The sequence below is a fragment of the Portunus trituberculatus genome, chromosome 43, assembly GCF_017591435.1.
Source record: "Portunus trituberculatus isolate SZX2019 chromosome 43, ASM1759143v1, whole genome shotgun sequence".
Classification (NCBI taxonomy): domain Eukaryota; kingdom Metazoa; phylum Arthropoda; class Malacostraca; order Decapoda; family Portunidae; genus Portunus; species Portunus trituberculatus.
Window position 1 is genome coordinate 12999411 of NC_059297.1, and position 15756 is coordinate 13015166.

Genomic DNA, 15756 nt, shown 5'->3' on the forward strand with positions numbered 1-15756 from the left:
TTCCTTTCCTCATCTTTCCTGCAGTCTTACATCTTTCTCTTCCTTCCTTCATCATCCTCTTCTTTTTTTTCTTACTCCTTTCTCTTCTTTTCCTTTCTTACTAAATCACATTCTTCCTAAACTTCATCTTCCTATTTCTTCTATTTTTTTCTATTTCCTTCTCTTATATTCTCCAAATTTCCTTCCTTTCTTCATCGTCCTCTTCTAATTTTTTCTTCTCTTTTCTCTTCTTTTCTCTATTAATTAACTGCCTCATTCTATCTAGCCAAGTATCCCTTTCATCTTTTCTTCCTTCTTCATCTTCCTTTCTCTTCTACTTTTCCATTTCCTTCTCTTATATAAACCTCCATCTTTCCTTCCTTCCTTCCTATATTTCTTCCCTTTTTCTCACTTCTTTCCTTCTCTCCTCTTATTAAACCTACTAGTATCATTTTCATCTTTTCTTCCTTCTTCATCTTCCTTTCTCTTTACTTTTCTATTCCCTTCTCTTGCGTAAACCTCCATCTTTCCTTCCTATATTTCTTCCCTTTTTCTCACTTCTTTCCCTTCTCTCCTCTTATTAAACCTACTAGTATCATTTTCATCTTTTCTTCCTTCTTCATCTTCCTTTCTCTTTTACTTTTCTATTCCCTTCTCTTGCGTAAACCTCCATCTTTCCTTCCTTCCTATATTTCTTCCCTTTTTCTTACTCCTTTCCTTCTCTCCTCTTACTAAACCAACTATTTTTTAACCTATTATCTATTTCATCATTTTTTTCTTCATTTTCTTCCTTTTTTCTTCAATTTTTCGCGTCTCTTCCTTCCTACTTGGCCAATTTCGTTTCGTCCACTACCTTCCTGGCTTCGTGCTTCCCTGCTTAGTCGCCAGAGGGAACTAATTGTAATGCTTCCAGATCACCTGCACGAGTTACCTGCCACCTGATTGCTCTCTCTCTCTCTCTCTCTCTCTCTCTCTGAAGGTAGAAAGAGGGAGACCGCGTGGTAGAGAGAAGAGAATGGAAGAGAGGAAGGGAGAGATATATATAAAGAGGGCGTGTGAATTGTGTGTGTGTGTGTGTGTGTGTGTGTGTGTGTGTGTGTGTGTGTGTGTGTGTGTTATGAAAGACAGTGAGAGAGAGAGAGACAGTGACGGAGGGAAGGAAGGAAGGGAAGGAGAGAGGAGGGAAGGAGAGAGGGTGGGTGGGAGGGAGAAATGGGCGGTGTCCCTCCAAGGAAAGAATAGTGATGGTCTTTTTATGATTACCGTAGAGAGAGAGAGAGAGAGAGAGAGAGAGAGAGAGAGAGAGAGAGAGAGAAAGTCAGTAATTACGAGTAAGATCTAGAGGATGTGATGAGAACAAGACAGGGCAGGATAAAATAACACCTTTGAAAATTCTTTGGGTTGAACGAAAAACAAAGGAACAGACAGACAGACACACAGACATACAGACAAGCAGACAGACAGACAGACAGACAGACAGACAGACAAGAGTACGTCACCTTCCTTCCTGTCACACTTTGTTATCATGATAATTAATGAAGGGCTTCTTGTTGTTGTTGTTTTTTGCTGTTGTTTTCTTCTCCTCCACGTCACCGGGAAAGAAGTTTGTCAGATTCATTAGTGTAAGAAGTGCTGTCTCTCTCTCTTTGTCTTTGTCTGATCTACTCTCTCTCTCTCTCTCTCTCTCTCTCTCTCTCTCTCTCTCTCTCTCTCTCTCTCTCTCTCTCTCTCTCCACCTATCTACCTACCTACATATCTATCTATCCACCTATCTATCTATCTGCTTAACTCTCCATCCATCTATCCACCCACCTATCTATCTCGTTGTCAATCAGGTGCAAGGGGAAGGAGAGTCTCAGAGGTGACATTAGTGAACTGTGAAGGGACGTCGCCTCGCTCGCCAGCTGAAATGTACACACACACACTTGTCATCCGTCCCGCAGCGGTCGATACGTCAACAAGAAAAACTTACCTGGTTGGCTAATGATACAGGGGAAAAAATTAACCTTCCTCTAACGCCACTTCTACCTCTACCGCTACCACTACTACTGCCTTCTCCCCCTGTCGTTCCTTCTATTTTTTTCGTCTTATTCTTCTATCTATATGCTACTATCTGTTTCTTTCCCTCCTTCTCCTCCTTCTTCTATTCGTTCTTCTTCTTCTTCTTCTTCTTCTTCTTCTTCTTCTTCTTCTTCTTCTTCTTCTTCTTCTTCTTCTTCTATTTTTACTCCTATTTCTCCTTTTCCTTACTGTAATATTTTCGTTTAATTTCTCCTCCTCTTCTTTCTCTTCTTTCTTCTTCTCCTGCTATTCTTCCTAGTTCTCATCCTATTTTTATTTCTATTTCTCCTCTTCCATACTGTTTTAGTATCATTTCATTTCCTTCCTCCTCCTCTTCTCTCTGTTCTTCTTCTTCCTCCTCCTCCTCCTCCTCCTCCTCCTCCTCCTTATGGTGATTCGTTTTCCTTTTCATTTATCGTGTATGTTATCAAATTCATTAATTTTGCAATTCGTTCATCTCACTTACATATATAATAACCTATTTAAGAGAAAAAATATCGTAGAGAGAGAGAGAGAGAGAGAGAGAGAGAGAGAGAGAGAGAGAGAGAGAGAGAGAGAGAGTGGGGAGGGGGTTTCAATTCCTTCCATTCTCAGCCACTTCTCTGCCTAGTGAGTCACATTAGTTACATTACATCTCCCTTACGTACAAATGGCCCACTTCCTTGCTGGACCCCTATGGACGTACATTTCTGGCCTAAGGTAGAATAATCGTTTAGACTCGTTTTCACATGTTTCTTCTCTAGTTCGTTTATGCAAGAGTTCTGCTGGCCACGGGGAACGAGAGACAGTCATAAAATAGGGGAATAAAAAAAAAGACCCACTGAAGAAGCCAGTCACAAAAGATATTAAGCCTAAAAGAATATTCAGACTTAAGATTAGGTGTGACTGTATCTTTTCCTCAGTCTTTGGTCTTCTAATCAACTGATAATCGGATAATAAAACATTGCAATTGATTGACTCTCGGTAGCTCAGAGGTATTAAGATTCCTACTGTGCATTTCCTAGTCACCGTTATAAGACAGAGAAGTCCACTCCTTACCTAACCTTACCATTTAAGCCACCTATAAGCATTCCCGAATTACCATTATAGAGAGAGAGAGAGAGAGAGAGAGAGAGAGAGAGAGAGAGAGAGAGAATTCCACACACTTCACTAATGAAAGGAGATGGTGAAGTCACTCGCCCATTGAATACCACTGTACCTCCTAAGCATAAATGAGTCATTTTGAGAGAGAAAGATGCAATTTTCTATCTGTTTAAACACTAAATGATGGGATTACCCTCTCAAAAGCACGAATAGCTTGCACAAAAGAAAGGAAAGGTGTAGTTTACTCTATCACACTCTATCACAGACCATGAATACACTCAGAAGCATTCTCAGGTCATTACAAGAGAGAGAGAGAGTCAATGAAATACCTCTCTTAAAAGTACGAGTAGGTTACACAATACCAGCCATTTACACCTAAGAGCCAAGGACAATATAACACAGTGACGCCGCAGGTTATGCCACGTATACACATCACACTCCATCACGATCTGCCTCCTCCGTGTCATCTCCATCGCCGCCACTTAACCTCTTAAGTACCAGGACGCGTTTTCATATTCATTCTAGGAACTATTTAGTGATTTTGTACAGCTTCAGAAACTTATGTGGGGGATTAGAATAGTGGAGACTCTGGCCATTAATCTTCAGACCTCCATAGTCCGTTCCTAATCTAAATAAAACCGTTTAATCATGCACAAAACTCAGGTAAAAATGTGTCCCAGTACTGAAGGGGTTAAGGAATTCAACGCTGAACTGAAAATCTTTGGCTGACTGAGAACTTTACTTGTCTTCTCGATGCTTACGTGTTACGAATAAAGATCTCTCTCTCTCTCTCTCTCTCTCTCTCTCTCTTTCTAAGCCTTTTTTTTTTCAATTCCTTCCCATCCTAATCAATTTCTTCCCTCCTTTACCCTATATTTCTTTCGTCTCCCTCTTAATATTTCTTCACTATCTCCACCCTCATCCCCCCATCCCCCCACCCTCCTCTCTCTCTCTCTCTCTCTCTCTCTCTCTCTCTCTCTCTCTCTCTCTCTCACCGTGGGTTGTTTTTCCGCGGGGGAGAATAGGAAGTTATAGCGACATTCTTGAGGGAACTGCGTCGGGTCGCGGGAAGAATAGTAGGAGAGAGGGGGTGGGGAGCAGGGAAGAGGACGAGGCGGCCGGGGATGGACACAGCGCTCGGGGACTGACACAGAGGCCTCGGGGGTTGAGATTGGGGACTGGATAAGAGGATTGGTGATTAGGAAGGGGAGGAACCAACAAGACCCAGCAGGAACCTCCACGCTGCGAGCTGTGAGGGAGGTCTACTCTTGCTGTGGTTCTTAGTATAGTGGTTGATGGTGGTCCTCTCTCTCTCTCTCTCTCTCTCTCTCTACGGTATCCACGGCCATCAGTCTCCCACTAAACAGAATCACCACCATCACCACCATCACCATCACCACTATCTCAATCACCATCTCCTCCATCTCAATAACCATTATCATCGCCGCCACTATAAAAACCATCTCCTCCTCTACCTACCACTGTGACCACCACCGCTACCACCACCACCACCATCACAGCCTACCACCACCACCACCACCAACGCCGCCACCACCGCAGCAGCCTCCGCCTCCCTAACAACACTGCCGCCATCCTGACTGACTGACTATACCTTCACCAGAACCATTCAGTAATTGTCTCACACACTGGCTTCGTTCCACTTGTTTCTCTATCACTGCATCTTAGAATGTAAAGTGTGTTATTCATTTATATTCTTTGCTTTTTATAGTGTCTGTTTTGCTGTAAATTCTAAGAGCGTATCCTTTGTCTTATGGTTTATATCTTGGCTTCCATATTTTGGGAACTTAAAATTGTTACTACTGTTTTCAATCATACGTGTAATTTACTCAATGTTAGTCATTTCAAATCTATAACTTTTAGTAAATACTTTTGTTTATCATCTGTAACTTTTTAAGCTTCAAATCCCTATCCTTTGTCAATAGCACCTCCAACATACCAACTCCTGAACACCACATTACCTGAGAGATCATTCTTATTCTTTTTTTAACTCTATTTTTCTTTTAACCTTGGAACTGTATTCAGAAACGCTTCAATCTCTCACCACGACAATTTCAAATTCCCCAAGGACAACCAGCCGGGTTTTCAAGACAGTTTATCCTTATAATAAATAAAAAAAATCTGCAAAACACCGTCAAAACACATGAGTATCTTTAACTAGAGCCTTTGGAAAGCAGTGATGGTGAGAAAGCAAAGTGTTTCAGAATATGGGCCTTAAACTCACCAACCTTCTCACTGGTCACTCCTCGTCATCTCACTCTGAACTTTCGTAAGGGCTCACCACTACCACACCTCCCAGGCTCCCACCACCGACCCCTGCGGTTCTAAAGTGTTTACGAATCGTCATAAGGATCAGCTGGAATGCTACTGTCTGGGAGGGAGGAATGAGGGACACACAGCATGGGAAAGAGGGACCGCAAGAATGAGGAAGACGAAGGGAAGGTAGAAAAGAAAGGAAAAACGTAGGATTGGTAGGTTTCTTTAGCAATGGGATGGATAATGTAGATGGAAAGAATATGCCGGTCTCTCTCTCTCTCTCTCTCTCTCTCTCTCTCTCTCTCTCTCTCTCTCTCTCTCTCTCTCTCTCTCTCTCTCGCGGAGGTCGAATGCCTCTAAACCAAGAATGTTTACGAAGAATCGACACAGTAGAGAGAGAGAGAGAGAGAGAGAGAGAGAGAGAGAGAGAGAGAGAGAGAGAGAGAGAGAGAGAGAGAGAGAGAGAGAGAGAAATACCTACACATTCCTCTGAAAAATAAAAGAAAACTTGATTCCTTATTTGTAGTTTTCACCTGACTAAGAAATGAAACACAAAAAATCTGGAAAAAAAAGAATGGCGAGGCTTTAAATTCCTCAAGTTGATATATCTCTCTAAAGCAAAAAATAAATAAATAGATAAATTAATAAATAAATGAAAAAAAAGGTAAATCGTTTCAAAAAGTAAGTGATTTCATATTTGTTATTTTCTCTTGATATCTCAGACAAAAAGGGAATATTATATAAACAAGCTATTTTCCTCCTCCTCCTCCTCCTCCTCCTCCTCCTATTCTTTTTCTCTTTCATTCTTTTCTCCCCCTCCTTCACCTTCTTTTAGTCTACTTTTTTCTACTTTCATTTTCTATTTCCTCTTTCTTTTCCTCCTCCTCCTCCTCCTCCTCTTCTTTTTCTTTCTTCCATTCTCTTCTCCCCGTCCTTCATATTCTTTTAGTTTCCTTCCTTCTACTTTTACTTTTTACTTCCTCTTCTTTAACCTCCTCCTCCTCCTCCTCCTCCTCCTCCTCCTCCTCCTCATCTCCCTCCTCGCCTTTCTCCTCTTCTCTTCCTTATTCTTCTTCCTCTTCCTGATATTACTATAGTTGTTGTTGATGTTGTTGTTGTTGTTGTTGTTCTTGTTCTTGTTCTTGTGTTGTTGTTGTTGTTGTTGTTGTTGTTGTTGTTGTTGTTGTTGTTGTTGTTGTTGTTGTTGTTGTTGTTGCTGTTGTTGTTATCATTATTATTATTTTTTTTCATCCTCTTCCTCTTCACAATCCGCCAAATCTACTCACAGAGGACGTGTGGTAATCCTTTCGCTTCCAAACTCCCTTTTGTCTCCCCGCACCGCCGCCGCTCATCCTTCTTAAAGGGGGTAGGGGGCTGTAAATCCCTTTATTCTCGTATGACACAACGATGGGGCCCCCTGTGTGTGTGTGTGTGTGTGTGTGTGTGTGTGTGTGTGTGTGTGTGTGTGTGTGTGTGTGTGTGTGTGTGTGTGTGTGTGTGTGTGTGTGTGGACTAAAACGGCATATAATTCTAGTTTTATTACTCTCTGTCTCTGTCTGTCTGTCTCTCTCTCTCTCTCTCTCTCTCTCTCTCTCTCTCCAAAGGATTAGTTTATGGGAATTACCTATCTCTCTCTCTCTCTCTCTCTCTCTCTCTCTCTCTCTCTCTCTCTCTCTCTCTCTCTCTCTCTCTGCCACTCAATTTCACAGCTTATTTTCTCTCTACCTATTTCAAAATCTTTCACATAACTACTTTTTTTTTTCCACCACCACCCCTATCACCACCATCACCACCATCACCTCCAACACCACCATCACCACCATCACCACCACCACCATCATTACAAAAACATCAGATTTAAACACCAGTAAGCAAGTGGTCAGGTCGGGGTTAGGAAAGGTCAAGGAGAGGGAGAGGAAGAGGAAGCCGGAGGTTGGCAGGTAAACAAAGGAAGAGGAGGAGGAGGAGGAGGAGGAGGAAGGAAAGGGATAGGGCGGATGTGTTGAGGGTGATGGAGGAGAGGAAGAGGAGTGGAAGAGGAGAGGAAGAAGAAGGAAGAGGAGGACAGGACGAGACCTTACGTATGTTAGGAAGAAAAAAATAAATGAGGAGGAGGAGGTGGTGGTGGTGGTGGTGGTGGTGGTGGTGGTGGAGGAGAGGAGGAAGAAGAGGAGCAGGAGGAGGACGAAAAGGAGGAGATGGCAGCGAAGAAGGAAAGTGTGGGTGACGGATGTGGCTGATAAAGGCGTCATATTACCCTTGCTTCACCTCCTCCTCCTCCTCCTCCTCCTCCTCCTCCTCCTCCTTATCTTCCTCCTTCTTCCATCCTCCTCCTTTATCTCCTTGTCTTCAGTCTTCTCCCTCTTCTTTTTTCACCCTCTTGTCTTCCACCTCTTCTTCATTTTCGTCTTCCTCTTCCTTCTTTCTCTTTTTCCTCCTCTTTCTCTTTTTATTTCACATTATTCATTGCTTTACCCATATTTTCTCCTTTAATACGGTCCTACCAGAGAGAGAGAGAGAGAGAGAGAGAGAGAGAGAGAGAGAGATACAATGTCCTGTTTTGAACGGAAACAGCTTCGCATTAAACTTAACCTCCCGGATGTATAATTCGCGAGAGGAGGGGACGGGAGGGTGTGAGGCTGTGTTTGTGGCGGCTTTATAGTGTATGGTGTGTGTGTGTGTGTGTGTGTGTGTGTGTGTGTGTGTGTGTGTGTGTGTGTGTGTGTGTGTGTGTCATGGGCAAGAGGGTACACGTAATTAAGTGGGAGTTTGAGTGTGAACGTGTGTGTGTGTGTGTGTGTGTGTGTGTGTGTGTGTGTGTGTGTGTGTGTGTGTGTGTGAGTTGGGACGGAGGAAGTTGGTAAGTGAATGTGTATGAGTTTTAGTGAAGAAGAAAGAAAAAAAATGTGAAAGAATACAAGATTGAGTGATTGACTGCATGCTTGCCTGACTGACTGACTGACTGACTGACTGACTGACTGATCGACCAAGTGATTCTTTGATTAGGAAACGTTGCAACAGGAGAAGAAGAAGACGCGACCTGAAGTTATTAAAAAGTTATACGGCTTCTTACTTATCTTCCCGCTGATTACTTTCACCAACCACACTACCGCAGAGAGAGAGAGAGAGAGAGAGAGACGCCTGTATTCAGAAACGCCTTCCTCTCTCACTACAATAATTTTTCCAAGGTCACAGAGACAACTAGACAGTTCATAAAGCAGTTTCTCCTCTTAATAAACTGTAAATCTTGGCAATTTATCACCAGAACCATAAAAATACTCTTAAAAGCACGAGTATCTTTAGAAAGCAGTGATGATAAGAGAGCAAAGCATTTTAGAATACCGATCAGAGAGAGAGAGAGAGAGAGAGAGAGAGAGATAGGGCGGGGTGAAAACAACGTATCATGCAGACATAACAAAAAAGGACAAGGTAGGTGTCATGCATCGACTGTGCCAATCATTGTTCACAGATGGCGTTGACCTCACCGTTCACTCACACACGTTAAACACTCACCAGAAAGACAGCCACCCCTCGCGCCTCGCATGAAAGGCACACAGGGATGGAAAGAGAGGCTAACACTGACTCAAATATCATTAAGTGTGCTATAGGAGTCAAATTGTGAAGGGACAAGTAATAAAAGCAATGAATCCAAGTAAAGATGTAAAAAAGTGTTGATGGAATGCTAGTGTAAATGCAGAGAGAGAGAGAGAGAGAGAGAGAGAGAGAGAGAGAGAGAGATGGACGTAGTTTAGCCTCCACCCACAAGCACAGGCATCCGGGGCGTTACTATTTTCTTTCTTGTAGTGTGTTTATTTGTCTGTTCTGAAGCAATAGCAAACAAACACACATATGAAGAGTTAGAGTTAAATGGCGACAAGACTACACACACACACACACACACACACACACACACACACACAGTGTTTTTATTCCCTACCTGTGGTGTACTGTTTACTTACGAGTATCTGTGTATTTTCGTTTTCGTTTCCTTTCCAATTTTGATGTAAAAAAATATATTATTCAGAGTTCTCACTCTACCTTTTCTATAAAGATCTATAAGTTATTTCTCTACATTTCTCTCAAACTTTGCGTATACCTGAAGCAGAATGTACTGTGACAGGAATACAGGTTACTAGATATCAGGCGTCTTGTTACCGTCATTTCCTGTACCCACTTCGTCCTCTGCATTCCTCACAAGGACTTAAGATAACACTATCGAGCAATCCCAGGTATGTTGTCACTCGGATGAAACACTAATCCACATGCTAACTTCTCTTCTCTGTTACAGATGCGCTCGTGGGTGTTGTGGGCGGCGGTGACGGCTGCGGCGATCACCGTTGTGGCGGCAACGGTGGGTGCAGGACTTCCCGGTTCCTGCCCCCCCGTGTGCTTCTGTCCGCTAGATGCCCGCGGGAGACAGCAGGTTCTGTGCACCACCGGGAGCCTGATGGACCCACTACCGGTACTGGAAATGCCCGAGGACATGGAGGTGTTGGAGGTGGGTGCCCCGCAGGACCGCCTCAACACTCTCACTCTCGGGCCCATTTTCAAAAGCCACACGCAGTTGGAGCACATCAGTGTTACTATGTCGCGCGTGCCTGCCCTCGGTGCTCACTCCTTCTGGGGCTTGCGCCGTTTGCACACCCTGAATGTGTCTCACAACGCACTTACTGCCGTCATGGACAGCAACTTTCGTGGCGCGGAGTCTCTGCATACGCTGGATCTGAGCCACAACCTGATCGAGTCGGTGCCTTCCGCAGTGTTCCGCTTCGTATCCAGGCTGCGCCACCTCAACCTCGCCCACAACCGCATCCCAGAGCTCGTGGCGCGGGTGTTTTATGGCCTAGAAAACCTCCGGACTATCGACCTCAGCTACAACCCTCTTGGAATTCTCCCTTATGACCGTTTCAAAGATATCTCCAGCCTACGAGAGCTTCGTTGTGCATCGTGTGGATTGCAGCAACTCTCAGAAGAACTTCTCAAGGTACTTCCTGAATTAAATCTGCTAGACATCCGCCGTAACAGACTGACAGTTGTGCCAGGACTAGCTGCTGCTCGGCAGCTATCCAAACTCCACCTGGACGGCAATCACGTTACTTCCCTGGCTCCCGGAGGCTTGGCGGGACCACCCCTCACCACTCTCACACTTTCTCATAATCGGCTAGCTTCTCTGGAGCCCCAAGCTCTCGCTAACTCATCTTTGACCCACCTCGACTTGGCCTACAACCGCTTGACACGACTCCGCTCAGATGCCATCAACGACGGCTTCAGTCGCTTGCGTTACCTTCGCTTGTCAGGGAATCCTTTCAGGCTGGAAAATCTGGTTCAGGTGGTGCCTCGCACGCGTCAGATGAGGCACCTGGAGCTGGCCTCGCTGGGCCTCACCACGCTGGACCCAGACCTGCTGCGTCACGCTCGCCACCTCAAGACACTCAACGTCTCCTCTAATCTTCTCTCAAAGTTCCCCGCGTCAGCGCTCTTTGCTACGCCGCACCTCACTGTACTAGATCTCTCCTACAACGATTTTCGCGGTCTTCCACAAGACCTGGTGACGGCTTTCATCACCATGGGCTCGCTGGAGCGGGTGTGGCTGCAGGGCAATCCGTGGCGCTGTGAACAGTGTCACCTGGGACCCATGCTGGCCTGGCTCCAGGACGCCGCCGCATCCAGACACCCTCACGCAGAGTCCGTGTGCCACATTCACCCTAAATCCCACCGCTGTCTGCGCTGCGCCGGGCCGCCTCAGTTTGTGGATCAAGAAGTGCAGCTTTTGGATCCCGCCCACCTGCCACCGTGCTCTGAGCAGAAGACAAAGTGGCCCAAGTGGCGCGAAAACAGTCCCCGCCCCACACGGGACCAGCAAGCCACCCTCTCCGAGGAGCCCGTGCAGGTGCTGGATTTGTTTGGAGACCATCTGGCGCTGATCGTGGGCGTGGGCGTAGGTCTGGTACTGGCCCTACTACTTGTGCTAGCCGCCGCCCTGCTGCTCGCTCGGCGTCACTCGGCTCTGTACTACACCAATGAGCCCGCAGACCAAGACTCCTCACAGAAATTAATGAGTCGCAACAACAATGACAACAGCCCCCCTGGTCCTCGCGCCGCCACGCCTCGTTCCCCCCGCCGCACCTCGCCCCCGGCCATTGCCACCATCGAGGAGGTGGACAGCATAGCAGGGTCCAGCATGGACCTGCAGCCAGGTCGGGAGCTGAGGGCGCCGAGGATCGTGCGACTGGTGGCTTCCCCGCTCCCCTAGTGCCGCAGTCTGGCAGGCAGCGGGTGGAAGCGGACAGGTGGGTGGCGGACCACGAGAGGGAAACATTAGTCTTCGACCGTGTAGTGTGAAACTTGACCTTGTGCTTACGTCAGCCACCCAGGACTCCCAGGAAGCCTGTTGTCTCCTTCCTCCATGTGCCTTTAACTATAAACAGCACTTAGCTGGAGGGAATCTTATGCTCATGAGGGCGTGACTCGTTCCCCTCACAGTTGCTCCACCAGAACTATGACACTCTGCTTATGTGTCGTATCGTGTCGTGTCGTACATGTACATACATACATCCAACCAGCGAGCGACACCTTGCGCACCGCCACCACCTTGACTCGCTCCCTAAAGACGTTACGTTACCATCCGTGACGGAACCTGCTGAACGCTAGTGACGGCTCGAGACTGTGCGGCTGGCAAACACATCCTCAAAGTGTAGTTGATGCAATGAACGTCATGTTAAAGTGCTCTTTGGAAACAATAAAGATTAAACCTGCAGGGGTTGCGCAAGACGCTGGAACTAATTAATAAAGCAGCCAGTTGGAATTAGGCTGATGTATGATATAGTGAGTTCGTGCTTTAGTGAGTATAAGAGTAAATAAGTGCATTATGTACTACCGTCCCGCAAGCGGACCAGAGCCGCCCGTGAGGTCCCGCCCTGACGGTCATGCTGGACCCGACCCAAAACACTGTTATCCTCGTCAGGGAGGTGCCGCCCCACGCCCAAGGTGTTCTGTTGTGTTGAAATCAACACGAGAGTTATAGGTGGCTACAGAAGTTTCCTTTGTGCTTTGTATATTTCTTTGCCATTAACTAGGTAGTGTGTTCAACAATAAATGTCGGTTCTTATTTTTGTTACGCCTCGTTTTTGTATGATTGGTGTCTTGTTTTCTATTTGATGTATTGTAGTGATGTAACAGAGTAGGTGGTAAGGCAGCGAAGATGTGTTGGAATATTTCCACTCAATCAGAGATAACCAGCAGCTTCCAGCCATCCAGCCTTCCAGCCATCCAGCCTCCCCTAACATTAACATTACGAGGCGGCGGCTGCCCACCACACACACACACACACACACACACACACACACACACACACACACCATTACTAACCCTTCAGGAAGCCGTGTTAGCTGTTTGTTCTCTTCCTACAAAATAAAATCATTAGAATTAACTGTGCCCTGTAGTATTCCAAATAAGTTCCTCGCTGAATCTACCTTAGATCAACCTTTCTTCAAAAAACAACTCTATAATACATATGAATATATCATAAAACACTATATTTCCCTTAAACATGAAGCAATCGAGGCGTAGTAATCTTTAGTGCATCTACAGAATAACAAGCATTTATGAAATTGACAAAAACCCTTCCGCTGATCAAAACACTTTCTGGACCCCGGGTAAGTGAGAAGCAGGATCTAACACTGCCTGCCTTGCTGTCCCACGGAGTCTCGAAACATAAGCTGTGATACTAAACTTTTTTGTATCTTATAAGTAAGTTTTTGTATGAATGGATAAAGCGTCCTAAAATCAATCAATATATGTTTTTATTCATCCTTCCGTCGCTCCCTCTTTCCCCAAATGACCCAAGGAAGGTACTCACAAGTCAGATGTTGCCGTCAGTCCACCACGCCAGTAGGAAACACCAGTCATCTGTGAGAGTGAGAGATAAAAGAGACAATAGTAAAAAGATCACCAGCAAGGCTATAAAAAAAAAATGCAATATCAGATGTAAATATCAGAAAAAAGCGACGTCCAGAAAGATATCAGCAAAGAGAGAGAGAGAGAGAGAGAGAGAGAGAGAGAGAGAGAGAGAGAGAGAGAGAGAGAGGTGGGTAGAGACAGGCAAATCAATAGAGAAGACACACAGAGAGACGGATAGAGAAAGACGAATAGACAGTTCAGTAAATAGAAACACACACACACACACACACACACACACACACACACACACACACACACACACACACATGACATGTCCTCAGATATCTCCCCCAGACACACCAGCCATGCCACGCCTCTCGCCCCGCCCGTGTTCATAACTTATGCCGTACCCCTGAGCCATCTCGCGACCTGCTTCTATAAATGTCGGCACTAATGACACTTGCCCCCGTCAGTCATCGTTGTCCGTATCACCTGAGAGGCTACACACGTCCACGCTGGTGAGTTCTGATTGGCATGTATACATACGTACCCTGTTTTACCCATAGAAATATTAGTGAGTTACTGTTTGTTGAGAGCGATGTAAGATGTTAATTTTTAGTTAACTCTTTCAGTAGTGAGACTCATTTTCACCATGAATTTTGTGTATGATTAGACAATTTTATTGACATTGGGAAGAGTCTATGGAGGTCAGAAGATTAAAAGCCAGATTCTTCACTATTTCAAACCCCACGTAAATTTCCGAAGCTGTCTAAAATCGCTAAATAATGAGCAGAATGATTATGGAAAAAGTCATGATACTGAAGGGGTTAATAAAATAGGTTTATGTAGCTGACTAACTAATTAATTAACAGACTGACTGAATGACCACTTAACTAACGAACGAAAACCAAACTGAAAAAGTACCTAACCTGTCAACTAACTAAACAACCTAAAAGCAAACAAACTAACAAAATGAGTGAATAGCTTGGCACATATACTACATTTTTAGAAAGCACCCCAATGTTTCCCAAATAATGCCAGAGTAACACCAGATAAACGGGTGCACTCAGTTCCTGGATAAACATATCAGTGGTGAGGGACAGCAGCAGGTGGAGTCTCGACGCGTTCCGTGACTATTAAGCCTTTTAACTAGTAAATGCAAAAATTCCTAACATTCCCAGCGCTGTAAAGAAATATAACGTCTTAATATCATAAAAAAGAGGCAGTAACATATATTTTTTTATCCCCATTTATGATTATACGATAGTTAGCAATTATTGTAAAGGTAGAATGAATAACCAAAGCGTTTGCAAGGGAGGAGGGGAAGTGTCAGAAGCAATGAAGTGGTTAACCCTTTCAGTACTGCAGGATGCAATTTACCTTGAATTTTGAATACGACTAGACGATTTTATTGATATTAGGAAGAATCTATGGAGGTAAAAAAAATTAATAACCAAAGTCATCACAATTTTAACTTCCCTCATAAATTTGTAAAGTTGTATAAAATCACAGTATAGTAAGTAGAATGAATAGGAAACACGTCACGGTACTGAAGAGGTTAATGTACACTGGGAGGGTCTTAGGTGTTTCTTGGCTTCCCAACACAAGTACAACGCCCAGACAACACACTTGCCTCCCTCAGCCTTTCCAACACGTGACAGTTTGACGGTAAGGAGAATAAGGGTTAGAGATAAGTAGAAATACATTTACAAAGATATATATATATATATATATATATATATATATATATATATATATATATATATATATATATATATAGAGAGAGAGAGAGAGAGAGAGAGAGAGAGAGAGAGAGAGAGAGAGAGAGAGAGAGAGAGAGAGAGAGAGAGAGAGAGAGAGAGAGAGAGAGAGAGAGAGAGAGAGAGAGAGAGAGAGAGAGAGAGAGAGAGAGAGAGAGAGAGAGAGAGAGAGAGAGAGAGAAATAATTTATGAATATGAACGTAAGACAGCTGCATATCTAAATACAATGAAGGAAGGGCGACAGACATGCGAGGAGGAGGAGGAGGAGGAGGAGGAGGAGGAGGAGGAGGAGGAGGTGGTGGAATTGAGAGCGAGATTACACCTGAGAGGAAGTCTGCTTGTTAAAGTCAATAACCCATCGTCATAAGCGACACTAACTTGTATTTATATCTCATCTCTTTTCTCTCCCCACTCTCATTCCATTCCCTCCTGCAGTCCCCATCCTGCGGCGTGAGAGGCGGCTTGGGTGGGGCGTAGAGGAGACAGAGAGAGCGAGGCAGGCTAAGGGAAGACGAGGCGTTTGAGTGAGGCAGGATAAGGCTTTGGGGCGGTGGCAGGGCAGTGGCAGGGCGGTGGCAGGGGTCGCGTGGTTAAAAGTTGGCACCTCAGATAGTTACGTGACGTCACCTGTGTTGATTGGTACGTTAAGCCAGATCCTCATGCCAGGTGTATGTGTGTGTGTGTGTGTGTGTGTGTGTG

General features: G+C 44.9%; 1 protein-coding gene across 1 annotated transcript in view; it reads left to right on the forward strand.

Moving 5' to 3' along the window:
• LOC123518181 (leucine-rich repeat transmembrane neuronal protein 3-like) overlaps positions 1-13186 on the forward strand; it is a 46354-nt gene extending 33168 nt beyond the window's left edge. The window contains exon 2 of the mRNA XM_045278869.1: positions 9686-13186. Coding sequence (XP_045134804.1) covers positions 9686-11650 — 1965 coding nt within the window. The 3' untranslated portion in view covers positions 11651-13186. The remainder of the gene's footprint in view (positions 1-9685) is intronic.
• The last annotated feature ends 2570 nt before the right edge of the window (positions 13187-15756 follow it).